The 16400-nt window shown below is 38.5% G+C and overlaps 1 protein-coding gene across 2 annotated transcripts in view; it reads left to right on the top strand.

The window, feature by feature from the left end:
- The first annotated feature begins 52 nt into the window (after positions 1-52).
- The window catches only part of IFIH1 (interferon induced with helicase C domain 1), a 55049-nt gene continuing 38701 nt past the window's right edge, over positions 53-16400 (top strand). For both annotated transcript variants that reach the window (XM_042948965.1, XM_042948963.1), the window contains exons 1-3: positions 53-908; positions 9762-9930; positions 13676-13822. In XM_042948965.1, coding sequence (XP_042804899.1) covers positions 456-908; positions 9762-9930; positions 13676-13822 — 769 coding nt within the window. In that variant the 5' untranslated portion in view covers positions 53-455. The remainder of the gene's footprint in view (positions 909-9761; positions 9931-13675; positions 13823-16400) is intronic.

The raw sequence follows: 16400 nt of genomic DNA, 5'->3' as shown, positions 1-16400 counted from the left end.
TGGCGGATTACGTCGGGAAAGCCCTGACGCGGGGGCGGGGAAGAGAATCGAAACAGAAACTGAAGTTCGGTAAACTACAAGAACTGCCCGGTGGAAAGCGGGGCTCAAAGCTCCCTCTCGAGTTTGCAGCGGCCGGTCTCTGGCGGGTCTCTGGCGAGCACTGCAGAGAGTCGGAAGTAGCGCGCCTGACCGTCCGCAGCATCTCGCCGCCGCGTCCCTAGGCCAGCGCGCCCGGCCACCTGCCCACCCGCCCCCTCCGCGGGTGCGACCGACCGCGCCCTCGCGCCCCGGCCAGCGGGCCCTGCGCGCACCCCGGCCGTCTGGCACCTGGCTGTGAACCCCTGTGGCTGCCAAGGCAGCGGACCGCGGCGCGCACCTCTCACCTGTTGAGCAGAGAACAGCAACCGTCGGTCTACTTGGGAGAATCCCCTCCCTTTTCTGAGCACGAACGAAAGATGTCGAATGGATATTGCGCAGACAGGAGTTTCTGCTACCTTCTCTCGTGTTTCAGGACCAGAGTGAAAACGTACATCCAGGTGGAGCCCGTACTGGACTACCTGACCTTTCTCCCTGCAGACTTGAAGGAGCAGATTCAGAGGATGGCCGTCACCGCTGGGAACATACACGCAGCGGAACTGCTTCTGAGCACCTTGGAGAAGGGAGTCTGGCCCCCGGGCTGGGCTAGACAATTTGTGGTGGCCCTTCAGAGAGCAGGCAGCGTTTTAGCCGCCCGCTACCTGAACCCAGAGCTCACCGACTTGCCCTCTCCATCCTCTGAGAACGCTCATGATGAGTGTCTCCAGCTGCTGAACCTCCTTCAGCCCTCCCTGGTGGACAGAATTCTGGTTAAAGATGTCTTGGATAAGTGTGTGGAGGAGAAACTGTTGACAAACGAAGACAGAAATCGGGTAGGTGTCCTCTCAGATGGAGGGACATTTTGTAACTCGGGGTTGCGCCTTCATTTGCCCCACTCCAAATGTTCTTTGGTATCTTTGGGTAAATGTGGTTCCCTCCTTCCTTGAAAATTCTCGAGACTAGTCAGGCACTTACAAACATAATTTTGAAAATTTAAATATAAGAAAAGCTCTTTTTCTAATCCTTTCACTAAAATAAGCTAAAGAGGAGCTAATTCCAAAATAGCAATGCATAGTAATAGATAACATTTATTGAGCACTTACTGCAGACAATTGGTATCATGTGCAAAACGTATTATCAGAGTTCATGCTCCCAGTAATCCATTATGACTTTTAAGGTTATGGGGCGCCTGGGTGGCTCAGTTGGTTAAGTGTTTGACTCTTGAAGTGGGCTCAAGTCATGATCTCACAGTTCATGGGATTGAGCCCTGTGTTGGGCTCTCTGATGGCAGTGCAGAACCTGCTTGGGATTCTCTCTTTTCCTCTCTAGCCCCTCCCCTGCTCGTTCTTTCCCTCTCAAAATAAATAAATAAACTTAAAAAAAAAGATTTTTTATATTATTAATTTTGTTTTACAGATGATAAAACTGAGGTAGGTTAATAACTTGCCCCAGATGTTCCAGGAAAGCAGCGGCAGAGCTAAGGACCTACTTCCTGGTGGTGTGCAAGTATATGTCTTAATTTATATAGTCCATAGAATGGACCCATGGGCTGAGTCCAGTCTATTACTGGTTTTTGCAGACCCAAAAACTAAGCATGGTGTTTACATTTTTAAATTTTCAGTGTTGATAAAGAAAGTTTTCCTGGAACACTGCCATGTTCATTTACATGCTAGGACAGCTTCTGCACTTTTTAAGAGTAGTTAAACAGAGATCATACAGCTCACAAAACTTGCAATACTTATTATCTGGACTTTACAGGTAAAAAATGCCTATTTTTGGTCTATATTATACATTATGCCATTCAATCTTGGTCCAAGTGGAGACATTACGACACGCACACACGCGCGCGCACACACACACACACACACACACACACTTTTTTTCTTTAATCAAAGTTATAAGTTACGATATTCTCTGGGAATAAAAAGTGGCAGATAATTCATTGAAAAAATAAACATTTTATTTTGCAATTGCAGTTTTTCGTATTAGCAAAGAAGTAGTAGATTTTTTGGGTGGCATTTTGACAGGGTGAATTTTACAGGGAACTTTACATTTAATGTAATGTTTCATTGTTCATTGTTTCCCAATGAACAAGGTTTCTCCCTTTTTCTTTCTTTCTTTCTTTCTTTCTTTCTTTCTTTCTTTCTTTTCCTTCCTTCCTTCCTTCCTTCCTTCCTTCCTTCCTTCCTTCCTTCCTTTTAGATTCATCAGTTATTTGTATCTTCATTACAAAGCTCAGGCATTGGCCTCACATGAGCCAGTGATGTAACTTGGTCTTTAGTGACTAAAGTTAGTGTTCCTTTGTAGACGTGACAGCCATAGGGCCTGTCCAAAGACCAAGGCATGCATCTAATTTTGATGGCTGGTTTTCCCAACAAGTAAATTACTTTACACTGTTGTCTGTAACGTTTATGTAGTTTTGTGTATTGAGAACCAGCTAGAACGCATTCTAGTAGTCCAGCTGGATATGACAAATGTGTACATCACTGTGGCAGAATCTTAATTTGGAAGACAGTATGCAGCCTTCAAGCCAGCTGGAGATGGAAGATGGCATTTCCAGCCACAGTAGCTGTTAGGAAGTCCAGAAGCAACAGAGTCCAGTAACACCACAAAGCTGTTTATGTTTGGTGGGTATGATGTCCCGATTGCCAGCGAAACAGCACTTCTCCTTATTTACTCTAAATACTTCTGCCTATCAGCATCACTTTTGTCTTGCCTGGATTGAATTTCCGCCAGCTAGATTTTATCCAAGTTCTTGATTCTGGCAAGCTTGGAGGCAGCTAGCAGTAAAGCTTGGGATTTGACACAAAGAAGATGTAGACTAAAGGGACATTTGTATACTGGGTGGCAGTTAAAGCCAAAGCAACCCAAACTCTCCCTCAAATTCATATTTCAAAAGAGGCTCCGAAAGATGGAGGAGCTATGCATTTGAGGCTTTCTAAGGAGGAGTAGTGTCTCTGTGAGATTCTGGAATCATCTTTGTACACATCATTTTAATGTGTCATCAGTCTCAAAACTAAACTATTGATGACAGTGGAAAAGAAGCTTTAGGGTTAGAGGAATCTGTGTTGATATGGGGATCATTGATCACCATTTATCTCAAAACAGCAAAGCATACTGGGGAAAAACATGAAGAATTTGGAAGGGGAAAACCATTCCCATCTCAAATCTATGTTTGTTTCTTACTATATGTGTGTTACTTTGGGTCAAGTTATTTAAGTTCCTTGATCCTAAATTTACCCATGAAAATGGACATAATCATGTCTCCTCTCACAATACTTTAGTGAATGCAAATGAGAAATCATGTTTATGAAAAAAGTCTTATCAAGAGTTGTTTTGATATGATGATGATGATGACTTCTATCATCATTCATTTAGGTACATTTCCCTGCAAATTTAAAGTTTCAGAGACTTGCGGCTCCTGGGTGGCTCAGTCGGTTAAGCGTCCGACTTCGGCTCAGGTCATGACCTCACGGTCCGTGAGTTCGAGCCCCGCGTCGGGCTCTGTGCTGACAGCTCAGAGCCTGGAGCCTGCTTTGGATTCTGTGTCTCCCTCCCTCTGACCCTCCCCCATTCATACTCTGTCTTTCTCTGTATCAAAAATAAATAAGACATTAAAATAAATTTTAAAAAAATTTAAAAAAATTAAAAAAAAAAAGTTTCAGAGACTTACGTAAATCCCCTACATTGAAGCTCAGATATGCTTAAATTCCCTGGATTAAACTGTGATTCCAAGCAAAAGCTATGTCTTTCACCTCTAGAAATCTAGCTAAGACTAGGTATAGAATTGGTACTCGATAAGAATTCATTGACTGATTGGTTTTATTTCCAAACAGTTGTCTGGAATAAAGGATAAGGGATGAGAACACATGACATCATGAATTGCTTTGCCAGGCATTTGGAAATGGATGGATGATGGACACAAGATCCCCAAGCTTGCTTTTGTGACAGCTTAAAGTAGTATATGAGTAAGAAGTCAGAACTTCTAAAAATTAGTTTAATTATTTTCCTACTTGGTCTGGCATTTTAGTTCATGATTCTCATGTCCATCCCTGCAGCCCCTGGCCCCAGACATCAGAGTCTCTAGAAATGATCCTAGATTTAGTTTTGTGTTCAGCAAGTACTCAAAGAAACTTATTTAAAGGATTAATTATTCATTCATTCGGTTTAAATTTATAGAGTGACATCTTGTGCCAGGCACCATGCTAGTGGTAAAAAGACTGGATAATAATGCAGATATTGTCTCTGCTTTCATGGAGCCTATGTTGTAGTGTGGATCCGTATTCATCTAATAAATAGTTAAAGAATGTCTAGTGTGCGCAAGGCACTCTTGTAAATACTGGAGGCCCAATAATAAATATAAGAATCACCTCATAGATCATTGTAATGTAACGATCCCTAATAGAAAGGGAGTGCCCCTGTACTGACCTGCTTTTTTTAAGGATGCTTAGTGACCTCTTGGCACATCCATTGACTTAGACAGCCATGAATTTTGGAAAAGAGGTGATAATATAAACATTTCCATAGTGTCTTAATAGCAGTCCGAACACCTAAAGAGAGGTGCATGTTCCAATCCTGGCCAGCTCAAAGCAGTAAACATCCATAGTTCAGGAAGACCCCATATACGTCTCATTTACATAGGAGATCCAGAGATACTGTGATGAGTGCAGCTAGAAACCAAGTCCAGTTGTCCTTATGTGACCGCCAAAGACCTGAGTCCGTCTCTCCCAGCTTACTGTATTGTCAGGTAAATTCTGATGCTTATGGATTTTATTAGCAAGAAAAAATACTATACTAGTAAGAAATTAGTTATGGCAATGTGATGATAGATATTCATTTAGAAACACATTAAGTTTTTATGGGGCACTAGCTTTTAAAAATTCTTTGCTTTTAACATATGAGTTTTGCCTTCTGATTTACTGGTGTGAGAGCTAAGGTCTGCTGTGTTAAAAAAAAATTACCATTATATTTAAATAGCTCTCTAAGGTTTTTATGAAAGAGAGAAAACATTTTTGTCAAACTTTACAATTGTGTTGGCAAGCCAGTGTTTAATGAAAAATATCACTGTTTTCTCTCCTGATTTCTGTTGGAAAGAAAAAACATAGATGAAAGAATTTAGAATGTGAAAGCATATAATTGTATTACCCACAAATCATATTTATTTTATAAATTAGTTAGCAGTGTATCCATAGCTATTTTAAACTGCATATTCAGAGAAAATGTTCACTGGGGGAAGAACATGAGTGAGTATCACTACATGTCCTGTTGAAGTCTCAAGTCTAAATATCTTTCCAAGAGTTTCCATAATCAAACTTAATATTGGAATCTAATGTCTTTAGTATGTTTTAGGAGGACAGATTAAGTTATATATATAACATATATATATATGTTTATATATATATGCTTATATATATTATATATATTTATATTTATTTATTATTTATATATTATTTATTATTATATATATATATATATATTTGTATATGACTGCTTCAAAGGGAATTGATCTACTTTCTAGCACCCAAACTTAGAAAACTTCTTAAAAACTCGGGATCTTGATGAAGCTGCTAAAATTGCACAGGTGTTATATGTAGTTCCATATTCAAATAATATAAATACTTGCAGGAAATAATGGCCTAATGATCTTCAACTGCCTGAACTCAATAAGCACAAAACAAGCTTGACAAATGTAATTCTACAGTTAAAATCAAGTTAACTGATTAATAGTGGAAGAAAATTTAGTGCCTATAATATACTTAGATTTTTAGTAAGAATATTCATTACAGTGCCTCACTTGCTGTTTTTAGAGAAATGCTTTCTGATTACTTCTGTCAGATGGATTTAAAGCTGATTAAAGAGTGGGGTAATTAGGAATGGTTGAGTTAAAAGAAGGTGCTGTAGAAAAAATTTTTTTAGTTTATTTATTTTGAGAGAGAGCACACACAGGAGGGGCAGAGAGAGAGAGAGAGAGAGAGAGAGAGAGAGAGAATCCTAAGCAGGCTCCACACTATGATAGTGTGAAGCCAGATGTGGGGCTTGAACTCACGAACCATGAGATCCTGACCTAAGCTGAAACCAAGTTTCAGTTGCTCAACTGACTGAGCCACCCGTGTGCCCCTAAAAGAAGTTTGCTTAAACCAGTCTTACTTAATATCTTTAGCAACTATTATTAAATTAGCAAATAATAATAAAGACATTTACAAACACCATAGAAGAAATGTTTCTAATAGGAGATTAATGAAGTTAGAGAAAAGGTAGGAAATGAGCAAGACTCTGCTTAGAAAATGCTATGGGGGAGATGGACTGAAATCACCTAAATTTAATTAAATCCAGTAGTCATCTTAACCATTTCTTGCTGGAAAATGTGCTTAAAGTTGGAGAGGATTAGTAAGTATAATTAGAGTTCAGGAGGGCAGTATTTGGCCTCTGAAACCAATTGCCTGGGATAAAATTCTACCTCTGCCATTTCACTAGCTTTGTGGCTCCAGAAAGGTAACTGGATTTTTCTGTGCCTTGGATTTCTGATCTGTAAAATGGGTTTAATGTTGGCTCCCTCTTCAGGATTTCTGGGTTAATATATACAAACGCTTTATAATAATATTAGTAAGTATTCTCTAAGTAAGACTAACATACCCACTGGGTAGAAATTATGCTGTACACTTCTGTACTAAGTAGTGCTCCTGGTGAAGTGTTTATACAGGTACATGCTTTCTTCAGTCATCCATAATAATAACTAACACTGAATTTGTGTCAGACACTGTTTCAAAAATGCAAACTAATACCTGACACTAAAAGGTTATGGGACATATTTATAGGACTAGAAAATACACAAATTTAATAAGAAACAATTAATCTAGCTAATCAACCCAGATTATACATGTAGAAAGTGGACAAATGTTCAGAAGGGCCTTTGAGAGTAGGTAAGTCAGTATTTCTCATCGAAGCCGCTAATTAGAAGTGTGAGATCCTTAAAAAACGTTTTGGCTTCCCCACACAGACAAAACAAGTCAGAATCTTTGGGAGGGAGGGTAGATCCCAGGCATGAGTGTTTTTTTAAAGCTCCCCAGGTGTGTCTAAAGTGGGTGAAGAAGCCACGACATTTCTTTTTAGTTGCCTTGTTTTGCACATGCAGAAACTGAGGCCCAGAGACATGATGTGGCTGGCATCACGGCACAGCAAGCTGATGGTGTGGTGTCTAATTTCTTTCTGGTCTAAATGTGGCTTGTTTAGCCTTTTCTTCAAATGTTTGGTGCTGTGTGAAGTCCTGGGAAGTGCACTGTGATAACGATTACGTGAATGATCCACACTTAAAAAGATTTGCTGGTTTAATCTAAAAGAGACATTAAAGGAAGGCTAAAGGTTGTAATGAATAGATATAGAAATAATTATGCCCCATACTTTAAGAAAGGAATGTGTGCACAAATCCCTTTGTCTCATAATACTAAATAAACACAAATTTAGGAAAAATATTATAGTCGAGTACATATTACAGATATTAAGTTAGCAAGAATATAAGTCTTGTGATAGTAATTCCTTCATAGTAGTGATGGCCAAGCAATATTTGGTTTCCTATTTATAGACTCCATGGGTTTAAAAGAAATAGCAAGCCCTGGATATACCGAAATAAATTAATGCAAATAGACATAGCAGAACTAGAAATTAAAGACACTTTCTCCTGCACCCCTTGTTCAGAATGGCTGAGGTAAAACATTTATTTCCTAAGCGTCAGTTTTGAATATCTCAGTGGCTTTAAAAATGGTGCATAGTTTTAAGGGGGCTTGACCCAGAGATTTGCTCCCGGCTACAATCCAGAGTTGCTACAAGTGACATTCGTCTTTTCTCTCATATTTGAATATAAGCCTTTATTAACACTGATGCTTAATTGTTCACTTATTAAACAATGTTTACACATTGTTTAAAATTGTTCAGAAGATGTTTGATCTTTTTATCCACTCATCAGTTGATGGACATTTGGGCTCTTTCCATAATTTGGTTAATGTTGATAACACTGCTATAAACGTTGGGTTACATGTGTCCCTGTGAATCAGCACTCCTGTATCCTTTGGATAAATTCCTAGTAGTGGTATTTCTGGGTCTTAGGGTGATTCTATTTTTAATTTTTTGAGGAATCTCCACACTGTTTTCCAGAGTAGTGCACCAGTTTGCATTCCCACCAACAATGCAAGAGTTCCCCTTTCTCCACATCCTTACCAACATCTGTTGTTTCCTGAGTCATTAATTTTAGCCACTCTGACTGGTGTGAGGTGGTATCTCATTGTGATTTTGATTTGTATTTCCCTGATGATGAGTGATGTTGAGCATCTTTTCATGTGTCTGTTGCTATTTGGATGTCTTCTTTGGAAGAGTGTCTATTCATGTCTTCTGCCCGTGTCTTCACTGGATTATTTGTTTTTTGGGTGTTGAGTTTGATGAGTTCTTTATCGATTTTGGATACTAAACCTTTATCTGATATGTCATTTGCAAATATCTTCTCCCATTCCATTGGTTGCCTTTTGGTTTTGGTGATTATTTCCTTTGCTGTGCAGAAGCTTTTTAACTTGATGAGGTCCCAATAGCTCGTTGTTGCTTTTATTTCCCTTGCCTTTGGAGACATGTCACATAAGAAGTTGCTGTGGCTGAGGTCAGAGAGGTTGCCTATTTTCTCTTCTAGGATTTTGACAGTTTCCTGTCTCACATTTAGGTCTTTCCATCTATTTTGAATTTATTTTTGTGTATGGTGTAAGAAAATCATCTTGTTTCATTCTTCTGCATGTAACTGTCCAGTTCTCTCAACACGATTTGCTAAAGAGACATTTTTTCATTGGATACTCTTTCCTGCTTTGTGAAAGATTAGTTGGCCATACATTTGTGGGTCCAATTCTGGGTTCTTTGTTGTATTCCATTGGTCTATGTGTCTGTTTTTGTGCCAATACCATACTGTCTTGATGATTACAGCTTTGTAGTACAGGCTAAAGTCTGGGATTGTGATGTCTCCAGCTTTGGTTTTCTTTTTCAGCATTACTTTGGCTATATGGGGCCAAATTTTAGGATTCTCTGCTCTAGCTCTGAGAAGAATGATGGTGCTATTTTTATTGGGATTGCATTGAACATGTAGATTGCTTTGGGTAGTATCGACATTTTAACAATATTTGTTCTTCTAATCCATGAGCATAGAAGATATGGTATACATATACAATGGAATACTACTCGGCAACAAAAAAGAATGAAATCTTGCCATTGGCAACAACATGGATGTATGTAGAAGGTATTATGCTAAGTGAAATAGGTCAGTCAGACAAAGACAGATATCATATGTTTTCACTCATTTGTGGAAGTTGAGAAACTTAACAGAAGACCATGGGGGAAGGGGAAGAAAAAATAATTACAGAGAGGGAAGCAAACTATAAGAGACTGTTAAATACAGAGAACAAACTGAGGGTTGTTGGGGGTGGGGAAGGCAGGGAAATTGTGGGATGGGCATTGGCTTAGATGAGCACTGGGTGTTTTGTGTAAGTGATGAATCACGAGAATCTACTCCTGAGGCTAAGAGCACACTGTATACACTGTATGTTAGCCAACTTGACAATAAATTATATTTTTTTAAAGTAAATTTTAGAATAAAAAAATAAAATAAAAATTCAAAAAAAGATGTTTTTTCTTTTTATCCTCCTTTTCCCTTAAAACAGATTTCTGCTGCAGAAAGCAATGGAAATGAATCAGGTGTAAGAGAGCTACTGAAAAGGATCGTGCAGAAAGAAAACTGGTTTTCTGCATTTCTGACTGTTTTGCGTCAAACAGAAAACTATGCCCTTGTCGAGGAGCTAACAGGCACCACTTGCTTTGGAAGCAATGCAGGTATCTTATTTTACTAAGAAAGAGTGTACATTTTTCCTAGTGATTGAGAGTTTAATGAAGACTGTAGACACAACACTAAGCACTAAGATAGAATCAAAATTTCAAAACTGGAGGCAATTTGAGAGATCATCTATTTTTTTTCCCCTTTACAAATGAGGAAACTGTTGCCTGGGAAGAAATAAACTTACCAAAGGTCACAAAACTCAGCCAAGTGGGCTAGAATATTGGCAGCTGACCACTAGTCTAACACTGTTTCTATGACCCATCCTATATTGGAAACACAGTGATTACCTAAAAGTTTTACTCAAAATAATTGATACATTGATTAGACAACCAATAAACTGGAAGAAAATATTTTAGTGGCTATTACAACTCTGCTGCATAGTCTTCTGGACATTTATATCAATTTTTAAGGAATTTATTAAATATTTGTTAAAAGGTTAGTAATTACCAGCATATCTCAAATTAATTCCTGTTTCTTCGATCCTTCAAATATTATAATAAAAGTAACATTTTAGAGCCCTTGCACATATATTATTTCTAAATCTAATGTAAACTACCATCTTATTTTTCTTTTCAGGGTATGGATCTTATGTTTTAAAAAATCTCATATGTAAGATAAATCAAAAGCTAATTGGTAATGAATGATTTAAATAGATTAGAGTCACTTCAGGCCTACTTGACTTTTTCTGTTAATCCAGTCATTCCATCATTTGTTCAATTAACATGGAATGAGTGTGAGACACTGTTCTAGGTGACATAGATGTGGACTTAAATGAGACATGCAAAGTTCCTATCGCCACATATGCCTTTCTAATGGAATAAGATACACAGTACACACTTTTCTAAGTTGTTTGTGTGGAATAAAAACAGATAGTTACTCAATTATTAGAATAAACAACATATTATATTTTCATTCTATGTTATTTATAAAATAGCTTGATTTTGCCCAGTAGCTACAAATACACACAAACACACACACACACACACACACACACACACACACACACACTCATATATACATGTGTATATATCTGTGTATATATATATATATATCTGTTGTATGTATGTATATACACAGAAATAGGCAGACAGACACGCACACATCCATGATGAGTTCCCTTTCAGGACCTCATGGAACCATTTCCATCCATGACAAACATTCAAGGGCTTAAATTTCAAAGAGAAAGTGGCTGCAGTCTACATCTGTTTGTTTGTTCCCTGGGAAATAGTGGTCTCAGTGTATCAAGTGATATTAGAAAGGGTAGCCTTTCGGGTCACAAGACCTTGTCATACCCATCCCTCACGTTTGATGGTACCTACCCATTTTACAGTTGTGTTCAGTGGCTTCCTGTTTAGGATGGAGTCTAGAAGATCTGCTCCAAAGTGTCTTCTAGATTCCCCTCATATAGACAACATGTCTGGCCATATTTCTTTCTAAAATATTTTTAAGTTCCTCTAGACAAAAGCTTTGCTAGAAGGGTAGTGTAATTTTAAAAATTACAATTCTTTGAACAAGAGTAATGTGGGTGAGTATAGTAAATCCCAGGTAATAGCTACATCGTTAACACCTCGTCACATACACCTGGTGTTCTCATGCCTTCCTCTTACCTTTCTTTACTGCGTGCCACGACTTTGTGTTGATATGAGGTCTTTATGTGTCTGTTTCAGAATGGCTTAGGGACTAAGCCCACGCACATATCTTGGCTGGTCAGGGCCACGCCCTTTGTAAAAGGGGGAAAGGCCTTGTGAAAAGAAAACAGTGGCACCAGCTATCCATCCCCCCTTCCTCCCTCACTGGTCCCACAGCCAGGCCCTCTCGTGGTTGGGGCTTCTCCTCCATTCGACCACTGCAAGTGGTGATGCATGTTGACCCAGATATGAGCTTCCGTGAGGACAGGGGGCAGCATGCGAAGGGGTCACCGAGCTTCCTCTGAAGGTTGGAAGGACAACACCAATCCCTGGATGGGGCAGCATTTGTGCAGTATCTCAACACCCTGACTGCAGGCAGGTTGCTCCTGATCAACTCACTCCAAAAAGTTGGGCTTAGTTTTTCATTTCCTCAGAACATCCAATCAGAGGAGTTGGGCTTTAAGTTTTGTTTGCTCAACCGTACCTCTTTGGATGGGAATCTAAGCATTTTTCTGGCCTTAATGACCAGAGTAACGTTAGCTGTGACTATTCTTGTGGTGAAGAGCTGCTATGGATGAAATTGTGTTTCCCCAAAATCCATATATTGAAGCCCTAATCTCTAATGTGACTGTTTCTATGGATAGGGCCTCCAAGGAGGTAATTAAGGTTAAATGAAGAGAGAAGGGTGAGCCGTAATCTGATAGGACTGTGGCTTTGTAAGAAGAGATCTCTGTCTCTTTCTCCACCATGTGAGGACACAGTGAGAAGGCGGCCTGCTGCAAAACTCATAGCAGACACCAACCTTGTTGGCACATTGATCTAGGACTTCCGATCTCCAGCACTATGCGAAAGTAAAATTCTCTTGCTTACGTCATTCAGTCTATGGTATTTTGTTATTGTGGCCTGAGCTGACTGTTACAGCAGCCTAGGCTCCAGATCCTGATGCTTCTTGAATCCTGGCTCTTTTACTTCCCTCGATGTGTAACTCTAGAGCAAGTCCTTGGCCTCTCTGTGCCTCAGTTTACTCCTCTGTGCAATGGGGAGAATACTATTACCTATTACCTAGGGCTACTTTGAGGATTAAATGATTCAACATTTCTATCGCACTTAATATGATAAGTGTAAAATAAATTGATTATTATGATTATGAACCCCAAACAAAATGCGTACCTGCAGACATTGCCAAGTCATCTAATAGAGTCCAAAGTCACAACAATTTTCTTTAGGAAATTCTCCACACACAGACATACTTTCTTTAAGATGGGCTAATCCAAAATGATACTTTAAGCAATTTTATTTATGGGATCAGTCTTCGCTGATAGATTGTAGCTGCGAGAGGACAGAAACTTGATTTTTCTTTGTAGCTCACATAGTCCCTTAAGAAAACACTCAAAACATGTTGGTTGAAGGAAGGAAGAAAGGCCGTTGGGAGAAATGGAGGGAAAGAGAAGGGAGGGATACAGAATATTTCATTGAATTCCTAAAAAATCTCCAGATATCCAAAATACATGAATTTAGGCTGACATTAAAGCATATGTACATCTCATATAGAACACATAGCGAGGGAACAAAATGGCAAGAGCGCAAGCTAAAGAAAACCACCACCAAATTTGCATTTTCATAATTCAGCCTTAAATATAACTTTGTATCACTGCATCCGTGGCTTACCTCCTACCAGTAATGGTCAGCTAGGACATCATCATGCTCTTTTTGTGACTAGCATAATACTTATTTTACTGTCTTTTTAGATAAAATTTAACCATTACAAAAGAATTACTCACTGTGTCCACATTAAAAATAGAAATACTGTATCATAACAAAAAATATGTTCCTCGCTTTTCAAAATGTCAAAGTATGAAAGTATATTCTGGCAAATTTCTCCTAGAAACTTCCACTTGGTTTTCACAATAACAATAACAGCTATTTATATTGTGTAGAAACTTGCATTACCGTACAATTTACGTTCTGTTTAGAATTTCAAAGTACTCCAGTATATGCAGGTAAATGCCTATTAGGAACTCCTGTTTTGTTTTCAGGATAGCAATCACAGTTATGCAGACTCTATAAAAACTTGCATTGCACTATTGTTTACAGTCTCATGCTGTATTCATAGGGACTGAGAGTTTATCACAAGAAGATGGCCCTGAAGTTAAAGAGGGGGTTCTTGCAGCCACGGGTCAGCTAAGTCCAGACAAAGAAGGTCGGGACATGGAGACTCACTCACTGGAATCGTCTTTTGCGGATCCTTGTGTAACTTCAGGTATTTGGAACCTGCACACATTTTACAGCAGTTTACTAATTACGACTTCCAGAAACAATCAGTGGGTGGATTGATGACATCATGATCTGTTACACAGAGGGAGAAGATTCAGGCTTTGGGGTTTTGCAAGCATTTTTATTAAAATCTTATTTCTAGACAAGATTACATTTTTCCTTTGTGGCTAAAAATGTTTTCATAACTAATGCAATATTAATATGTGATGAATATGAACATATTTGGTTCTAATTTTGCCTTACAAGGTACCCATGGTCTTTGTAATGTGATAGGCATTTATAAGCATACCTTATTATAGTTCATAGTTTTCAAATACTTTCAAATGTATGAATTAGTTTGATTCATCCAAAGCTCTGAGAAAGTAAAAGGCCGTTCATTATCTTTTTCTTATTTCATAGACTGGGATGTCTCAGAGAGGTTCAGTTTTTGTAGACACCAAAAGCAAGGCTGTAGAAAGGCAGATGAGGGGAGGCTAAATTGGGGTTGGCTTGATTTGCAGTAACTAATTGGTGAGAGAACTGTTTACCGCCATGACCACCTTTCTGATATGAGAAGTCACTGGAACAATAATACCAATTTAATTACATTTCCTTCCCTAATTTTCTCACGATAGGAAGATCTTTCTCCCTTCCCCTTTCCCCACCTAAGGGCTGCATTCTATTTTCATAGGAAATAGTCATTTAAAAGAAACAATTTTTCAGGATCTGTAGTATGCTGGTAAATGTTGAACAAGCAAGTGTCTGGGAGGAAAGAAGGGAAGTCCTGACTTGTAGCATTTGCCAGTCCTCACAGGGCAAATGCTCCCACTAAAGCTGGTGTCAAACCTCCAACATCATGTCCCTGAGCTGGGAAGAGAAAAGAGGGAGCTCACCATGGTGTTAGCATTTCCAGGATGCAGACACGAGGGGCGTAAACAGCATCAACGTCACGGATGATAGTAAATTTCAGGAACACGATAAGGAAGTGATGAGTTTTAAGTATTCATTACCTTGATTTCAATACAATTTATTTAATTATACATTTATATAATTCATTTGCTAATGTTTATTTATGTGTGTATGTATGTATTTATTTCTAGAACTTGAGGGAGAGAGGGTGTGTGCAAGCAGGGAAGGGGCAGAGAGAGAGGGAAAGAGTCTCAAGCAGGCTTCAGGCTCAGTGTGGAGCCGAAGATACGGGGCTCAACCTCGAAACCGTGAGATCATGACCTGAGCTGAAATCAAGAGTCAGTCGCTTAACCAACTGAGCCACCCAGGTGCCCCTATATAATTTAATTTTTAAAATGACTGTGTTTGACAGCCTGCTCACAAAATTCCTGAAGATTTAACAATTGGTTTTTGCGAGCCCGTTTAAGCTGACTCTATCACACCACTGCAGAGTTCACTATTTTTTCTCCATTTTTTAAAAATAATCTCTAACCCCAGGGTGGTGCTCGAACTCACAGCCCTGAGATGAAGAGTCCCATACTCCACTGACTGAGCAAGCCAGGTGCCCCCCAAAGTTTACTATTTTCTACTTCAGAAAAGTAATACAGTTGCCTTGCAGAATACTTGGAAAATGTGAAAACATACAAGGAAAAAGTCACCCATACTGCAGCAATGTAGATCTATTACTCTTAACATTTGGGTTATCTATCCTTCTAATCTTTTTACATAAGTGAATGTTTTATACATGGTGGCATTTCTCCTGTGTTCCTAGGTATTCTTCCACAGCCTGGTTTTTAGTGACTTAATATTTCCATTTATTGGGTGATTTATAATTAATCAATTGTTAAATATTTAGGATGTTTAAAAATCTCTACATTGTGAACAAGTCCCTTAATATCTATGTTTCAATTTAATTCCTTTTTTTAAATTTAATTCTTAAAAGCATAGTACATAACTGGAATTTCTGGATCAAATGATCTCTACAATATTAAAATACCTGATACTTAATGTCAAATTACCTCCAGAAACTTGTACCAAATTACATGTTCTTCGGGAGTATACGAGTGTGTATTGCCCTGATGTCTCTTCTACAAGAAGAGGTAATTCTTCAAACTTTGCCAATTTGGTATCTTGCTACTTGAATTTGAATTTTTTGATTTCCAATGAAAAGCATTTTTATAAGTTTATTCTTTTTGTTGTTGCTAGTTGCCTATCTATTTTTCTGTTAGTGTATTAATATTCTTCTTGATGGTTTATATGAACTATATGAAACATGTAGGATAGCAATCTTGTCATAAGTAGCACCAGTGTGTATTATAGTTTGCCTGCTATTCAACCTTGTGCCTTGTTTATAGTTTTTTTGTTGTGTTTTTTCTTCTCTTCTCTTCTCTTCTCTTCTCTTCTCTTCTCTTCTCTTCTCTCTTGTCTTTTCTCTTCTTTTCTTTTCTTTTCTTTTCTTTTCTTTTCTTTTCTTTTCTTTTCTTTTCTTTCTTTATTATTTTTTTTAATGCAATGCTTCTCAGGCTTTCCTGTGTGTCTGAATCACCTAGGGGAGCCGGTCTTCCTGAAATGCATTCTGATTTAGTAGGTCCTGTGTGGGGCCTGAGATTCTGTGTTCCTCACATGCTCCCAGGTGA

This window comes from Panthera leo, chromosome C1, assembly GCF_018350215.1.
Source record: "Panthera leo isolate Ple1 chromosome C1, P.leo_Ple1_pat1.1, whole genome shotgun sequence".
In the NCBI taxonomy this organism is placed as follows: domain Eukaryota; kingdom Metazoa; phylum Chordata; class Mammalia; order Carnivora; family Felidae; genus Panthera; species Panthera leo.
Note: the sequence above shows the minus strand (reverse complement) of the source record. Positions and strands in the feature narration are given on the sequence as shown.